We start from the raw sequence: 18,483 nt of genomic DNA on the forward strand, positions 1-18,483 counted from the left end.
GTTAACCAAATGCCAACAATTGAATGCCATCAGTTAGCATCTGAGAAATGAAAACACCCAAACTTTGTATGAAACTGGTGCATATAAAGCTGCTGCTCTAAGGTCTAGATCATCAAACTGCAAAAGCAGACATAATAAAATTGGAAAAAGTCAATAGAAGAAAGACTAAAATGATAAGGACAATGAGGTTCAACTATTTCAAGCTTGTAGATAGCCTTTTAACATAAGAAATTCAAATTTATTTTTTGTGCCCATGAATTGAGAAAAAATATTAAAATGTTTTTGTGAATTCTTCAACAATTTAAAATAAATATGTATTTTGTTTACAATATCATCTATATTTATTTGAAAAATAGTCATTTGTTTATGTCAGTTATATTATTTATTCAGTTTACAAACATTTTTGGAGCCTATAAATACATAAACCCCTTGAAAAAAAAATTCTGCTGCCCCCTCCGCCATCAGGGCACAGGACTCGCATTTGTTTTGAACTTTGGAAGTCGGAAATTGATCGTGATGATGATGATGAGACAATCATGATATTGATAGCAGCTAAAATTTATGTAGCACTTAATATAAGCCAGGTGCCATGCTAAACACTGTTTAGACTATGTTATTTAATCCTCTCCTCAATAACTCTGGGTAGATACTACTATCTCCTTCCCATAGATGGAGTAATTGAAGCTCAGAAAGGTTAGGGAACTTGCTCAAGGTTACATAATGAGTCCAGTAATGTTTAGTGATGTAAAACGTAGGAAGTTTATTATATGCAAACAGACAAAAAGCATCCTATTCAATTTAGCAAAAGATGGGCTAAAAACAGTTACAATCCAGAGCTAAAACTATGAGGGGTAAACACAGACTTTTCCCACCAAATTCTAAAATACTAAATCTAGGAGGTATTTTAAAGGCCTAAAAGGAACACTAATTTTTTTTTAATCCAAAGAATTGTTAATTTACATATAGATAATAACCTAGAAACACATTTTCCCTAACAAGTATCACTTTTTATTATGATTTGCTCCAAAAGACAGACTATATAAAATATCTTCCTAAATCTGGTGACGAGAGGTTCATGGTTGGCTATGGATGGAGAACAGAATGCCTGGGCAGTTGTCTCTGTCATTAAGTAATAATACAACCTTTCTGCTACCTTGATTAACTCCATATTAGAAAGGGTGGATTAGATGGAGCCACAAGTCTGTACCAATGTATACCAGTTTGCAAATTATTACAAGCCTTTTTTTTTTTTTTTTTTTTTTTGTATTTTTTCTGAAGCTGGAAACCGGGAGAGACAGTCAGACTCCCGCATGCGCCAGACCGGGATCCACCCAGCACGCCCACCAGGGGCGACGCTCTGCCTACCAGGGGGCGATGCTCTGCCCCTCCAGGGCGTCGCTCTGGGGCAGAGGCCAAGGAGCCATCCCCAGCGCCCGGGGCCATCTTTGCTCCAATGGAGCCTTGGCTGCGGGAGGGGAAGAGAGAGACAGAGAGGAAGGAGGGGGGGGGGTGGAGAAGCAAATAGGCGCTTCTCCTATGTGCCCTGGCCGGGAATCGAACCTGGGTCCCCTGCATGCCAGGCTGACGCTCTACCGCTGAGCCAACCGGCCAGGGCCATTACAAGCCTTTTAAGACCACCAGAGCTATATGGAACCTCAAGATCATCAGCTACAGCACTCCCCAACAAGTGATCACCAATCTCCCAGGGGTTCAGAGTATTCCAAAATACTTGGGAATTATAAATGAAACTTAAACAGATACCATCACCAATATCTAAAACCTAATAAATAACTATTCTAATATTCTCCTTTAAAACAGAATGTTCTGAGGACTTTTGACCCTACACAGGTAGGTATAGAAACCAGTTAAATGAAATCAGGACTCCCTCAGTTGAACACTGTATCAGTTGTGTGATTCTTACCATAACATAATTCTAAGTTGTTTTTATTGTAAGTCATATGTATTAATATATTTCTTAATTTACACCCATGATGGTCTGTTGAAAAGCTCAGGGAACACTGATTCTGTTAATAAACACAAAAAGAGTAGTTTTACAAATGTGCCTAAAGATGCCGCTTCCTAGATATGAAAGATCCCCACTCATCAAATAAGATTATATAATATACACCAATAGCTTCTAGGATACCAATAAAAGTAATGTTAAGGTAAACATTTAGTGATTATATTTCAATTTGGCTTTTCACATACGAGACAGAAGTATGTCATTTGTAGAGAAATTCTGCAAACAGCAGCATGAAACTTTTTCATCACATAGAGCAAAAATGCATAAATTATAAAAAATAAACTAATATATAACCTTTTAATCTTAAAAATGTAGAAATTCTAAAATTTGGGTATTAAAATAGATTTTGACCTTTTTTTAATGCTGGAAAATATTAAAATGCACTTGGTTACCTTTCGCCACCCCTCCCCAAAAATGCATAACATTTTATATTTGAATTTATCGACAAAATATGCTTTCTCTGTGTGTGTGTGTGTGTGTGTGTGTGTGTGTGTGTGTGTGTGTGTGTATGACAGAGACAAAGAGAGACAGAGAGAGAGAGACAGATAGGGACAGCTAGACAGGAAGGGAAAGAGATGAGAAGCATTAATTCTTCATTGTGGCACTTTAGTTGTTTATTGATTGCTTTCTCATATGTGACTTGACTGGGGAGCTACAGCAGACTGAGTGATCCCTTGCTCGAGCCAGTGACCTTGGGCTCAAACTGGTGAACCTTGCTCAAACCAGATGAGCCCACCACGCTCAAGCCTGTGACCTCGGGGTTTCGAACCTGGGTCCTCCACATCCCAGTCCAACACTCTATCCACTGAACCACTGCCTGGTCAGGCAAAATATGCTTTTCCTTACACAACCAATATGAAAAGCAAATTAAACAGCGATTCTTGAATGATAAAATGTAGATGATTTTTTGTATGCATGAATAATATAAAAGTATGTTAATATGTTGATCTAAAATACTTTTTACTTAACAGTTTTTTTATCACATGCCATGTAATGATAGCCTTTAAATCCCTAAGGACTTCAAAAGATCACATATTACTATAAGAAAGAGTTGTGAGTTAAATATTGGGTAACTACTCCAATCTCCTTACTATGTCAATGAAGAAACTAAGACCCATAAAAGTTAAGAAAATGGCCCAGAGTCAAATAACCCAGCAAGTAGAAAAGATGGGACTAGAACCCAGGTCTTTTAACTCCAAGTGAGATGCCCCTTTATCCTCATTAATATCTCCCTGACTCAGATAATGCATCACTTTCCCTCAGGCTGAGGTGGGACTTCTCCTATAACTTATTCCTCACCTATTTTTGCTGAGTCTTTTCAGCTAACTTTACAGGCTGCATCCTGGGAGCACCTAATAGGCCTGCCCCCACCAGCCACGGGCTATGACAGCATCTACCTATCTCACACTTGCTGATGAATATTAAAATTCATGGTTTTTCAGGCCACAAAGGTGACCCATGATTACAGAGTGACAATTTTACGAGATTTCTCAAAGGAATATATTGAAGCAAAGGGAAATTACTGGGAAACAGAACAATTTTGGTTCTGGGATAAAGAGAAATAGAACTGAGAAGACACACAGTGTGGAAATATCTGAAAACACAGGATTTTCTGTAGAATAAAGATTATTTTAAAGTAATTTCTGAGTCCACTCAAATTAAGAATCACATAGTTTTTAGTGCTACAGACTGAGGGTTTTCCTATTTATGATATAAGAACACCTAGAGGTCCAAAGTAATCATTATTTAACAAGGACTGGATTCTATGAGAAGCATGTTTTTTAGTCTCCTCCTCTTTAAAAAATTTTTTTCAAGAAGTGCTTGTGAAAATGAAAAAAGTGAAATCTCTTATTTAATGTTAAAACCCCAACAATGATAGGAGTATGTAAAAGGGGCACAGAAATCAACCGAAATTGCTCCCATGGGAAAAATTTGAACAAAATAAAATAAAGTAGCATTGGATCATATAAAATATCCATAAGCACATAATGATATAATTAAATGACTTAACAGATTAATAAGTGGGGAGAGAGAACAAATTCCTATGTAGTAGAATTCCATATAATTTATGTAAATACTCTACCCTCAAGGAGGAGGAGCATAACTCCTCATTCACTTTGTGTGGGTTGAGCATACGGACATCCTTGCATGGTTTGGAAAGGGGGTGGGAAAAGAGCGAAGAGAACACTCTCTCAGCCAGGTAATCTAGATCAACACCAACAGTCATAACTCATGTTGATAAAATATGATGAAAACAGTGCTTTACCCTCCGTGATCTTTCTCTTTCAAGCCCACCCCAATGTAGTCAAGAGAAAAACACAAGACAAATTCCAATAGAGGATCTCCTACAACGTAATATACCTGACCAATAATTCCTGAAACAACTGTCAGGGTCATCACAAACAGGGAACGTCCGAGAAACCCACAGCCAAGAAAAGTGTAAGGAGACATAACTAAATCTAATGTGGTTTCCCAGATGGGATTCTGGAACAGAAAAAAATATTAGGTAAAAACTAAGAAACTCAAAAACACTGAACTTTTAATTATTATAAAAATTAAGATAAGATGTTAAAAATAGATAAAACTGCAGGGATATGTGGAAATTCTTACTATGTCTCTCAATATTTTTTGTAATCTAAAACTGTTCTTTTTTAAAAAAAAGTCTATTTGTTTGTTTGTTTATAAGTGAGTGGAGGGGAGATAATGAAACAGACTCCCACATGTGCCCTAGATGGGATCCACCAGGCAACCCCATTTGGTCCAATGCTTGAGTATTGAGCTATTTTTAGCACCTGAGGCTGCCTCTCGGTTGGGACCAACAGAGTTATCCTCAGCATCCAGGGCCACACTCGAACCAATTGAATCACTTGGCTGCAGGAGGGGAAGAGGGAAAGAAGGGAGAGAAGGAGGGGGAGAGAAGCAGATGGCCACTTCTCCTGTGTGCCTTGACTGGGAATTGAACCCGGTCCATACACTAGGCCTACACTCTACCCACTGAACCACCAGCCAGGGCCTAAAATAAGTCTACTTTTAAAATGTCTTGTTTTGCCTGACCAGGCAGTGACGCAGTGGATAGAGCATAGAACTGGAATGCAGGGGGCCAGGGTTCAAAACCCTGAGGTCACTGGCTTGAGCACAGGCTCATCTGGCTTGAGTGTGGGGTTGCTGGCTTGAGTATGGGGTCATGTCTATAATGGTCACTGGCTTAAGCAAGGATTCACTCACTCTGCTGTAGCTGCCCCCCCCCATCAAGGTACATATGAAAAAGCAATCAAAGAACAACTAAGGAGCCACAATGAAGAATTGATGCTTTTCATCTCTTTCCCTTCCTGTCTGTCCCTATCTGACCGACTCTCTCTCTCTCTCTCTAACTAAACAAATAAAATGTTCTATTTTATCTTTTACCTTCTAGTTATTTACTAAGCAAGCTGCACAGACAATTTAATTAAGGGAAAAGAGAATAGGAGAGAAAGAGAAGGTAAGGCTACGTCTCAGAGCAGGGTCAGGAAGAAATCATTTGAAGGTCAAAAATGGTTGCAGAATCAAACAAAACTTCCTAAACTCAGTCCACACAGTTACTCTGAGAACATGCTCACCTGCCAGGGGTCTGGCCTTTATTGTAATTGTATATCTGTTAACTGACTTTCCTCAAAACCCTTATTCTTGGGATTCAGATCAGCTAATTATATACAAAATGTAAAGCCAGGAGCCGCGGCCACCATCAGAGCAACCCAGCCCATGCAGGTTCGCATTGGATTCGGACAGTCGGTAAAGAAACAACGGAGCCGCAAACTGGTGGGCCATAGTTTTTAATCCTAGCTTGCACCCGGCGGGCAAGTAAAAATACACACTGGGCTCCAAAACCCAATCACATTCAGTGCTCACAAAGCTACTGATTTATCCGAGTTTCCTAGAATCAGAGGTTTCTAGCTCACCAGCCTTATTCTCCTCAGTTCCCCATCTCCTTCCTTATCCCAGATACAAACTCTACACAAACTGGCATCTCACTCAACATTCCGCCAGCTTGGCTGCTTCTCCTGGCCTCCTCCACGTGGCCTTTCTCTGCTCTCCTCTGCTCTCTCTTCTAATGATAATCTCAGGAACCAAGAGCGGCAAGCTCCCGTTCCGCCCCTATTTTATAGTGTAGCTTCACAACCTTTAATCCAATATACAAAATAGGGAAGTCTCTAATACAAAGTCACTTCTGAGGCATGATTGGATTGTACCATCAAAAAGGGTAGGAAAGGCTTAATCCTAAAACCAAGCCCCAGGCTACAAGAATTCTGCCTGCCTTTAGCCCACCCCAACACACATTAATATCACCTGGGCGATGGCCTCCTCGTGTCATCTTTAACAAAGTGAGCATAATACATTTTATCTGCCCAACACAAAATATACCATTAAGATCCCCAAATAAGAAAAACATTAGGCAAAGAGCAATATTTTTTTTTTACAGATTGAAAATAAACTGTGTGTCAATAAAGAATGAATAGCTAAAGAATCTATGAAATGTTGTTTGTATTTCGAAACCAAATACCTGATGTAGCAGGTGGTTCTATTTTCCTACTATTAGAAATATGCTAGATTATTCACCTAATAAAGCTAAAATATTAAATCTCAATTAAATTCTCAAACAAAATGAAAAGAAACCTTACTACTCCCCTGTAAGATAATTTTGAATGACCTCTGAACTAATCCTGCGGGAAAGATCTAATCTCTCAGGCTATTGGAAGATCTGGGAAAGCTACACAAGGAAAGAAAGACAGTCATCCCTGAGGTGGGCCTGCAAATAACAATTTCTTTGACAAATGTGCCCCCTAAATAGTTTCCTTTTCTGATAGTAAAAGTGAAATGTTGCCTAAAACCAAGACTCTTGCAGCAAATTAATTAAAAAAAAACAACAACAACAACAGTAGAGGGCTTTTCTTTATAAACTTCATCTGCATTTCCTAAGAAAATAGCCCAAGTTTTCGCTTCACAGAAGCAGATTTGCATTCTTCAATTATCTTCAACTTGAAGGTTACAAGTAATCTAACTGGGGGGAGGGGAAAGTTGACTGAAACAGCTGTAAACACAAACTAAGGTAATCCAGGCAGTATGTGGAGGCCTAAAATTTGGTTACCCTTCACCCTCTTAGACAATCAACTGCCTCCCAGCAGGGTAGAAACCTACACTACTCCAATAATTTACATAAGAAATTAGCAACCGAAATTTACATCTGAATGGTAAGCCCCAGAAGCCCATCAGGTGTTAAGTATATGCTTATCTAAATTGCCTCTAAAAATAGCTTCAGCTTCCTTTAAGCCTTAGGTAAATAAAGGATTTCCCAGAACAGGAAGGTGGTCCACAGAAGCAAGTCCAGCATTGCACTGATATTTTTATAAGAAAAATTTCAGAGCTTTGAATGAGAAGACTCTTAGAATTACCTTAGAATGAGCCAAACTGAAAGAACCAAGGACGAACTATAAATGATCAAATTACAAGTTATGCTTTTTGTTTTTAATGGACACGCTCAGGTGAATTAGAGGTGGGAAACAAATAATGGACATGTAATTAATAGTAAGAAACCAGAGTAGCTGATGGAATCTAAATGTAGCTAATAATTTTGGGGTTGTCTCAGAATGTGAATCTTGTGCTTAGGTGAGATAGTGTTTTTCTTAGAAAAAATGTGCCGCTAAGTTTCTTCCTTTATCTTTAAAATAACTATTGCTCTTCTATTATACTTCACAGAATCACTTGCTACCTGCTAGATCACTGAGTTTATATCTTGGTGAGTCCTAAACAGCTTTTCATACTGGTTTATAGATAATATTAACAGTGCCAGATACCCCAAGGGGCAGTCTGAAAATACACCTAGGACACTGGAAAAAACATTTTTGGTATAAAACTAGATATTTTGCAATGATCCTCTCTAAAGCTTTTACTCTGGTTTTATTTCATTCTTACATAAAACAAGATTCTTGAAGACAATCCAACAATATTTTCAGCACCATTTCCACTTCTAGCTGTTATTTGATAAATAGGAGTTGACTGATCAATTAAATAAAAGGCATGAAAAAGGACTTAAAACAGGTAAGTGGAAATCGAATGCCAGTCATCTCTCACACTTCTACAGGTTTAAAGGCTTATATTACATCGATAATGAGTAAAGAGATATATATTATGCAATATTAAGTCTGGGTTAAAGAAACCAATCATGTGGAACAAAATTCATAAGGAATGATGTGCGAGAAGCAGGCCCAACTCCAGGAGCAGTAATACTGTACTTAATTGCTAGATACCACCTGTAGTGAAGCAGGCCTAGATAAGGAAGATTATTCAGGCCTAGGAAGTTTATCAGATAAGAGGGAAAGATGGATGGAGGGAGGGAGGGAGGGAGGGAGAGAGAGACAGAGAGGAAGGGAGGGAATGGGGGGAGGGGGAGAGAGAGGGAAAGGAAGAGGAAGAGGGAGGGAGAGGGAAAGAGAAGGGGAGAGAGAGAGAGAGAGAGAGAGATATCAAGGAGGAAAGAAAACTTCCAAACAGTGCAAATTTATTCATCCGGCTTTGCATATTTGAATCTGTAGTTCATTCAAATTATTTTCACTTCAAGTTTTGTAGAGGGAATGTCCTAAAATTTTACCCCCTCCTTTTCCTTTTCTTCTCCCTCCACCCTCAAGATTTTCATGCATTAGAATCAGCCCAGGTTCAAGTCAGTTTGCACATGAAAGTTATACTCTGGCGAATATAGATAAAGTAGAACCGACATACTGATTAGGGTGGGAAGGCCAGAAAACAGCACTGTATGCCATGAAATGGAGGGAACAAAGTGTAATGAAAAGTGTACAATTTAAATAGCAACATCACCAAAACCATGAAATCTTGAAAATGTTTCATATTAGGATTTTTCTCTTTTCTTTCCTTTTTTTTCCCCCCAGGATTTTCTTTTTAAAAGTGTGGTTATAGCCTAACCAGTGATGGAACATTAGACTCGAGTGTCGACCTGGGACACTGAGGTGCCGATTTCGAAATCCAAGGTCACCAGCTTGAGTGCCAGTTTATCTGGCTTGAGCACAGGCTTGCCAGCTTGAGTGCGGGGTTGCTGGCTTGAGCATGGAATCATCAAAATTATCCCATGGTCTCTGGCTTGAGCAAGGGGTCACTGGCTCAACTGGAGCTCCCCCGTCAAGCCATGTATGAGAAGCAATCAGCGAACAACTAAAGTGATGCAACTACGAGTTGGTGCTTCTTCTCTGTCTCTCTCGCTAAACATTTTTAAAAAAATACATAAATAAAAGTATGGTTATAGCCTTGGTAGAAGAGGTGGTTGACAAAATAAAGGAAATGAGATTATCAAAATGTGTACATTTTTTGTATTCTATAGATAACAATATGCTGGATGAGTGTTCAAAATAAATGGAAAAGGTAAAGAGAAAGCATCTGATATCTTTGTTATTGTTTTGAGGGTAGAAAAAAGTAGAAAAAGAAAACACTAAAATAAGTTCCAGAAGTAATACCATTCTTGCAGTTAGCATCTGGAGTACTGGAAGAACCCCGACCTGGCTTGTCATTGCCACATACCATCTTGAAAAGCCATCATCAACTCCTGGGAATCTTAGTCTCCTTATCTATAAGATGGGGTGATAATGCTTGCTTTTCTTTTTCTTTTTTTTTATACTTGCTTTTCTTATAGACACTTGCTACGAAGTCACATGAGATAATGTAAGAACACAATTATTCCTCATTCCTTTCTGTAATTAATGGTTTCAAGCCCCGAGCACCACATCTAATGATTGGAAACGAGCCAAGCAATAACAAAGGGATTGAAAGAAACACACAAAACAATATTAAAAACCCACCATCTGTAGTGCAAGACCCTTCTGGGGCAGGTTTTTGTGAATAGGGAATTGGTGGGCTATTTGAATCAGACATTTCTTCATCATCTTCTTCATCTTCCATTTCATTAACTGTTAGGTTGTTAGAAAAATCCAGGCTTCCATTTTGAGTGTAGCGGTGTACCAAGTCTTTATCCAGATCCTCCACCTTGGGTTTCACATCTGGGTAAGCAAATAAATCATATTGAACTTAATAAAAAGATGTTTAGGAAGGGTAACCAAAAGAAAAATTCCTAGTTCTGAAAGACATCTAAGGACAGGTAGACTAGTATTTTCTGACAATTAACCAGTTTATTTCAGAGGTCCCCAATTTGGGAAGGCCCAGTTCTTTTAAAAGGAGTCTAGGAATGTGTGAGACTAAGGAACTTACCTCCAGATGAGAATGGATGCTGGTCAGGGTCCAAGTACAGTTGGGAAAAAATTGGCCGTGGTACCACACTGCTACATCTTAGAGAGGCTTCTATGGAATTGTGGAGCGCTTCCTCAAATCGAGCAGATTTCAGTTGCCCGGCATATGAATTCCCCATGGTCTACACCACCACCCCCAAAGAAAAAGAGGAAGAAAGGAGAAAATTGATGTAATTAAAGGACCATGTGTCTGCAAGATACACATATAGCTGATGTAAACTAGATTCATATATCTTGTTAAGATATGAAGTATATGTATATTTCTTGTTATAATAATGTGTATAAATTATCACTTTTGCTTCTTGTTTTTATAGTCCAAACACATTTCTAAAGCCACCTAAAAGGACCACATCTGAGAATCAAACAGTACTAAATGTTTTATGTGAACTGTGAAGTCCAACCCAGTGACAATTGGGCCACACCTCCACCATAAAACTGGTGAGCTACCCTTATCAACTCTATTAATGGTTTCAGAGTAAATCACTTAGTTACTTCTCTCTCTACTAAGATCTTATTACTCTAGGAAGAAAGAAAATTTCTTCTCTGGAAAATAAAATTAAAGTTTTAGGATCTTATACAAATTTCTAAAAGCAGGATTTGAGCCTCTTAAACTTAGAGGACTCATTTATGTATTATGAGCATTTATTGAAAAACACTGTTGTGTCTTTTGCTCCATCTGAATCACTATCTTATTTGAAACTCTTTCAGGAAGAGTTTATAGTAGGAAATTCGAAGTCATGGCCTTTTTTCCCCCCATTAAGTGAGAGGCTGGGGAAACAGAGAGGCGAGATACAGATTCCCACATGCACCCCAAATGGGATCCACCCAGCAAGGCCCCTACAGGGCTATTCTCTGCCCATCTGGGGCCGCTGCTCTGTTGCTCGGCAACCATTTCAGTGCCTGAGGCAAGGCCATGGAGCCATCCTCAGCTCCCAGAGCCAAACTCCTCAAACCATTTGAGCCATGGCTTCAGGAGAAGAGAGAGAAAGAAAGAGAGAGAGAGAGAGAAGGGGGAGGGGTGGAGAAGCAGATGGGTGCTTTTCCTGTGTGCCCTGACTGGGAATTGAATCCGGGAATTCCACACGCTGGGTTGACGCTCTACCAACAAGTGAACCGGGCAGAGCTTGAAGTCATAGCCTTTAATTCTCACTACTAATACTTGTATAGAACTTGTTAGTTATAAAATTTTCCATGTATATCAATAATAACTTTGATTTATTGGGTGCTAACTATTGGCTACAATTCTCAAAGTATGGTCTGAGGTCCCTAAGACCCTTTCTGGGGTCCATGAGGTTAAAACTCTTCAAACTACTACTAGAATATTTTTGCCCATTTCACTGTCATTGTCTCGTGTGGGTACAGTGAAATTTTTCAGAGGCTGCATGATGTGTGACATTGCAACTAATTGAATGCAGATAGCCTACTTCTCTCATGAACATATATTTTGTAAAATATGTTATTTATATTGATACATAATGGATTTATTATTTATTTTATATTTTAAAATTTCTTAATTTTAATTTCTTTTTTTAATTAAAAATGATTTTATTTATTGATTTTACAGAGAGAAGGGGGAGCAAGAAGCATCAACTCAGTTGCTTCACTTGAGTTGTTCTTTGATTGCTTGTCCTATGTGCCTTGACCAGGCAAACCCAGAGTTTTGAACAGGCAACCTCAGCATTGTGGGTTGACACTCTATCCACTATCCTACCACAGGTCAGGTTCTTAGTTTTAATTTCTAATAAATATAATCCACATAAATAAAAATTTTTCAGAGTATCAAGGGGTTCTGAGATGAAAAGTTTAAGAACTGTTGGGCTAGGCAGTATATAAACACTTCATAAAGATTCTAATATTCAGTATTCTGAAGTAGGTATGACCGCTTCCCACTTCAAAGATAAGCAAAAAACCTAAAGCTTGGAGAAGCCAAGTGACTTGCCCATTATCACCCAACTGGTAAGGGTTGAAAGAAGGACTGAATATCTAGCCATGTGGTGATAAATCCTATACTCCTAGAGTACTGAATAGTCTCAACTTGGGTAAATACTTTAAGAAAGGCAATTTTGAGAATATCTTAGCCTCACTTTCCTCAATAAAATGAGGGATAAATATAAAATTTCACCTGAAACTCCAACTCTGATTGTCTCCCTGGAGTAAGTCCCTGGAGGACTGCTGAGAAGGATACTGAGTATGCATCTGGACTCAGCAGGAAAGGGAGCCACGACCAAGTATGATGACTCATAGAAGACATACATAATCTTACAAGAGCATCAGCAATACTCAGATGAAGACAAAGAGAAGCAACCATGAAGAGACTTGGCGGAGAAAGGATCTGACCAAGCTTATTGCAAGAGAAAGCATTACTGGGCATTGTTAATGATGATAGCATGAAGAATTACAGAACTGACCCTAGACTTTTTTAGTGCTTAGGATGAAGTTCTGTTCCTTCACATTAATATGTAGTTCAATGCTATTCTTGAACATGGAGGGCTTTTTTTTTTGTTCATTTTATTAATTTTTTTATAGATTTAGTGGGATGACACTGGTTAATAAAATTACATAGGTTTCAAGTGTATAATTCTATACTACATCAGCTATATTTTGTATGGTGAGTTCACCACCCCAAGTCAAGTTTCCTTCCATCACCATTTACCCCCCTCTATCCTCTTCTACCTCCCTCATCCCTTTCCCCAAGCTGCTAGCTATGTGTATAAGGTGAGTTTTTTTAACTCTTTTTTTAAAAATTTATTTATTCATTTTTTTTACAGAGGAGAGAGAGAGCAAGGAGAGAGAGACAGAGAGAGAGAAGGGGGGAGGAGCTGGAAGCATCAACTCCCATATGTGCCTTGACCAGGCAAGCCCAGGGTTTTGAACCAGCGACCTCAGCATTCCAGGTCGAGGCTTTATCCACTGCGCCACCACAGGTCAGGCTTAAGGTGGGTTTTTTTCTTTGCTTAGTCCCTTCACATTTTTCACCCATCTCCACAACCCCCCTCCCCTCTGACAGCTGTCAGTCTATTCTTTATATATGAGTCTGTTTCTATTTGTTAATTTGTAGTTTTTAAAAATAGACTTATTACTCAAAAAGATGGGAAGAACAAGTGAATATGTAAAGTGAACATCCCTCCACCCCTTCCTAGTTCTTCAGGATTCCAGCGAAAATAAAATTCATTCCAGTGCTTGGACTCAGAACCTCTCATTAAGAGTTGGAATTCTACTACAGCCTTCTAAGCACAATTCTCTAAACTATTTCCCTCAGTTATGGTACATCTGTACTAACTAAACAAGTTTCTCTTTTGACCAAATATAAACATTTTCAAGGTATTGCACTTAGACTATTTGTTAAAGTTAACTTTAAATAACAATTATCTGGAGGAGATAAACATTAATTTTTAAAAGTATTTTAAAAAGAATCATCACAGTTAGTGACAAGAAAAACACTAATTTAAAAAGGCATGTACATGCTAAAAAAAGAACTGCATCTACAATAAGTACTTTAGGGTTGTCTGATTTAACAGCTAGTTAGGCTATGGAGCAGGTAGATGGAGATATATACATTAAGCAATAATTCATTTTTAAAAAAGATTTCAAATTTGTATTTCCAAGCTTTGGCTACTAAAAAGTCCAAGAAACAATGACAATTCAATAACATTAAGCACTACCAAGTACCCTGGTTATGGTTTCCCACTGGAAAGAATCAAGGATCCTTAAAGGTATGGCCTCTTCCAGATCTGGGGCAGGAAATACACAAGATGAGCCTTGAACATCTTGTGAGAAAAAGTAAAGAAGTGATCAAGGACTAAGGTCATGTCAGAAGACATAGGAGTCAACAGGAAATGTCCCCATGGGTCCAAGGTTAGAAAAATTCAACATAAAAGAGAATAAATGCAATGGACTGAAGCATATTTAAAATGTAAAAATGCACAAATTAATTTTGATATTCAAGGAGAAAGGGAAAGCACTCCTTTTGGAAAACATAACTAAAACAAAGCACCTCTTTAAGCCGTACTACAAGGAAAAGGAAAGAATAAAGTATTTATCCTGCTCTTCCTGTACTTCAAAGTAACCAAACAATCTTGGTTATTGAGAAAGAGTTGGTTTCTTTTTTTGTTGTTGTTTTTTAGCGGGCATGCAAGAAAGAGAGAGAGAGAGAGAGAGAGAGAGAGAGAGAGAGACAGGGAGGGAGGGAGATGAGAAGCATCAACTCATAGTTGTGGCCCCTTTGTTTTTTTGGCTATTCACCGATTGCTTCTCATACATGCCTTGACTGGGGATTCCAGCCGAGCCAGCGACCTTGGGCTCAAGCCAGCGACCCTTGGGCTCAGGCCAGTGACCCTTGGGCTCAAGCCAGCGACCCTTGGGCTCAGGCCAGCAACCATGGGGTCATGTTCATGATCCTGTGTTCATGCTGGTGACTCAGCACTCAAGCTAGTGACTTCAGGGTTTTGAACCTGGGACCTCAGTGTCCCAGGTCAACGCACTATCCACTGCGCCACCACTGGTCAGGAGGAGTTGGTTTCTTTTTAGTGAATAATTCCACCAAATTTTAACAATCATCCAACCAGCCAGGCAGCGCTTATAGAAATTCTACAATCAAAGTGGTTAATCACTCAGGCTCTGGAGTCAGATGACCCTAATCAAAATCCTGCACCCACTAGCCTGTATGATATTGGGCAATTTGCTTAGTCTTTCATCTGTAAAATGGGGCAATACAACCAATGTCATAGGTTTTTGTGAGACTACATGACATTTTATACACAAAGAAAGTGTTTTGAATAGTGCCTGGCACAAAATAAATGTGCAAGAAATGGTAGAAATAATATGTTTTTTTTAAAAAAAACTAATATTGTGCTACACTGAGGACACTAAGAAAAGTAAGATACATTTCTTCCCTTGTATGTGTTAGGGCACGACAGTAGATTCTGGGGTATTGTTCTAAGAACAAATGACCATCAACATCAAAATTTCAAAAGTTGCTCTTTGGTATTACATATAATTTATTTATTAGGAAAATTTGCAATCATATATATCTATATCTATATCTATATCTATATTTATATCTATATCTATATCTATATAAAACATTATTGTCCCTTATAGCCAGCAAATTCTTTGACTCTGTATAAAAAAATTACTTGATATAGGCATCACTGCTTACATGCCCTTTCTCTTAAAAATATACTGAGGCCCTGGCCGGTTGGCTCAGTGGTAGAGCGTCAGCCTGGCATGCAGGAGTCCCGGGTTCGATTCCCAGCCAGGGCACACAGGAGAAGCACCCTTCTGCTTCTCCACCCCTCCCCCTCTCCTTCCTCTCTGTCTCTCTCTTCCCCTCCCGCAGCCAAGGCTCCATTGAAGCAAAGTTGGCCCGGGCACTGAGGATGGCTCTGTGGCCTCTGCCTCAGGCGCTAAAATGGCTCTGGTTGCAACAGAGCGATGCCCCAGATGGGCAGAGCATTGCCCCCTGGTGGGCGTGCTGGGTGGATCCCAGTCGGGCACATGTGGGTGTCTGTCTGACTGCCTCCCTGTTTCCAACTTTGGAAAAATACAAAAAAAAAAAAATAATAATAATAAATAAAAAATAATAAAAATATATATATATACACTAACTGAGAAGAGTGATAATGTGTAACTACTAGACAAAGAAATCAAACAAGTTCTTATAGAAGCTATAATCCAAAATTAAAAACAAGCATATATTCACAGTTCTCTTTTGGGCTGTTTTTGCATTTCATTTATTCTTTAAATGGACATTTGTCATTTTTAATAATTGGGTCTAGTATTTGTCTGACTCCCCTATTGGACTGTGATTTTTTGGGGGGCATATATTTTGTTAAAAACAGGAAATGAATTTTTTTAAAAATGAACACATTAAGCTCTTTTGTGTGTCTTATTCAATTATACATTAAGTGGGTTTGAAGAGATATTATCTCTTCACAAGCACATTCTAAAAAGCACAAAACTAACCATGCATTCAAAACTAAAGAGTTTTATTTTTTTTAATTTATTTTTAGAGAGAGAGAGGAGAGAGCGCGAGAGAGAGAAAGGAGGGAGGAACAGGAAGCATCAACTCTCATATGTGCCTTAACCAGGCAAGCCCAGGGTTTTGAACCGGCGACCTCAGCATTCCAGGTCGACGTTTTATCCTCTGCGCCACCACACGTCAGGCCCAAAAGAGTTTTATTTTTATTCATCCTCTTTGCCAAAAATCTTGAGAAAAATACAAACAAATTAAAATAAAACTTCCAATCTTTTAATAGTTCTGTACATTTAAATGTGGATGAATCTCTTTTAGCCATTTCTGAAGGCAAACATATTTTTGGTATGGAAATAAAGCCCCACCCCTAATAACTTAATTCTATAATTAGCCATTTTTACCAATATACTTATAGATATGCAATGTATCTGTTGTAATATGCCAACTAATATAATAATTATTAAAAATTGTCATAATTAAAAGATTAAGTACAATACTATTTTTCTGTTGTAACGAAGAATAACATGTTATTACTGGAAATCATCACTTGCTTCCTCCTTGAAATACCAGAAATTCTTCTGTAAAATAAAAACATCTCGTCAAGGCTCTCTGGAACTGGTATAATTACCAGCGGCAGTCCCTATGTAAGATGAAAGAAGCAAACAATAATAGGCAATGTGTGACCTCTACCATGTCACCAGAGACCAATTTTTCAACAGGGAGAAGAGTCAATAATCCAGAACAGAAAACATTAAATAACGAGAAATGCTTCCAAAGTGTGGCTTACCACATCCATCAAGGCTGCCACATTCAGAGTTCCCAGTCTCTATGGTTTCAGAGAATAAGCTTCTGGGGATTTATCACAACAATAATTAAAATCTGCATAAAACACCACAGGCAAAAGCCAGTTTCCCAAATGAATGGGAGAATTTCAAAAGATACTATAATAATTCCCCACATCTTCCTGGATGCTTTAAAAGTATCATAGTAAGGGACCTGATGACTAAATACTTTTCATATGCTCTTTATCTAATTTCTTTTATTTACCTATCCCCATTGTCCTAAGAACTTGTTTGGAAAGTGAGCGTTGAATATTAATCAGATAAATATAATTAGTAATAATACTTTAAAGACTGCAGGTTTTGTTTTGGTAACACTGGGTCACTAAATCCAGTAACAAGGTTTTGGTCTTTCTTTTGTAATGTATTTGGATAACTAGTAAGAATTATAAGGGTACAAAGAAGGGTAAAGGAATTTCCACTCACAGTAATTACAGTCAAATAGAAATACCTTTAAAGTTGACTTTAAAAAGCACCACAAATAAAATTGTGCCTTAGAATCAGCAAAATCTGATTGTTTTTCTTAGATACTACAGCAAAACAGCAGTCATCTTTCAAAATCAAATCTGAGTTAGGGACTGAACAAATGTATGTGAATTATTTAAGTTGCAAAAGTAAAACATTAAAAAAATTACCACCCACTCTGCTGGTAATTCAGAGAGTAGTAAAACGGGACTAAGTTGAAAAGAAAAAAGCACTGGAAATTCAAAGCAACCTGAACCTTCTGTTCTTATATGGATTTGTTACCTCTACTACCTTAATCTTTCCACTTTGTCATCTGCCCCTGTCTTTCCATCTTATTATTAACATTGCTAATTGTATTTGTCAGTTTTGCCACAATTTCAATGCTACTTAAACAGCTGTGGGTTTTCTCTAGGCAATTATCAGTCACTACACTTATCCTTCTAAATTAGTTGTTGAAAGGCACTTTAACCTTGAGAAAATAGACACAGAACACACTGCACATTAGGCCTTATATTTAAGTACATGTTGCTTTAAAATGAGTAATTATTAATAAAGAACTGAAAAAAAACCAGACAAGTAATTCACATATTGTAAATTTATAAATTAGTAAGAAAATGCTAAACAAAACCTATTGTATACTTCTCCATCATTTTATATTTTTCTCTTACGAATACATATTGTAATACACACTCTACTTGGGTATATGTAAGTGTATATAGTATATAAATTGGAACAGCTGCTAAATTCCTCTCACAGACCCCCTTTACTAGCTAGCTACCAGTGGCCAACACCTTTCAAAGGTATCTACAGTCATATAGGTGGTATACTGAGGTCACGGGCTGTGGGAATGAAAGCTCTAACATGCAGATTCCCTCCCCTCTTCTTCATTTCCTTTCGAAG

General features: G+C 38.2%; 1 protein-coding gene across 2 annotated transcripts in view; it reads right to left on the reverse strand.

The window, feature by feature from the left end:
- GREB1L (GREB1 like retinoic acid receptor coactivator) overlaps positions 1 to 18,483 on the reverse strand; it is a 365,704-nt gene that overhangs the window by 137,879 nt on the left and 209,342 nt on the right. For both annotated transcript variants that reach the window (XM_066353134.1, XM_066353132.1), the window contains exons 4-5: positions 10,268 to 10,427; positions 9,862 to 10,059 (exon numbers count right to left, since the gene is read on the reverse strand). In XM_066353134.1, coding sequence (XP_066209231.1) covers positions 9,862 to 10,059; positions 10,268 to 10,424 — 355 coding nt within the window. In that variant the 5' untranslated portion in view covers positions 10,425 to 10,427. The remainder of the gene's footprint in view (positions 1 to 9,861; positions 10,060 to 10,267; positions 10,428 to 18,483) is intronic.

The sequence above is a fragment of the Saccopteryx leptura genome, chromosome 11 (assembly GCF_036850995.1).
Source record: "Saccopteryx leptura isolate mSacLep1 chromosome 11, mSacLep1_pri_phased_curated, whole genome shotgun sequence".
Taxonomy (NCBI): Eukaryota; Metazoa; Chordata; class Mammalia; order Chiroptera; family Emballonuridae; genus Saccopteryx; species Saccopteryx leptura.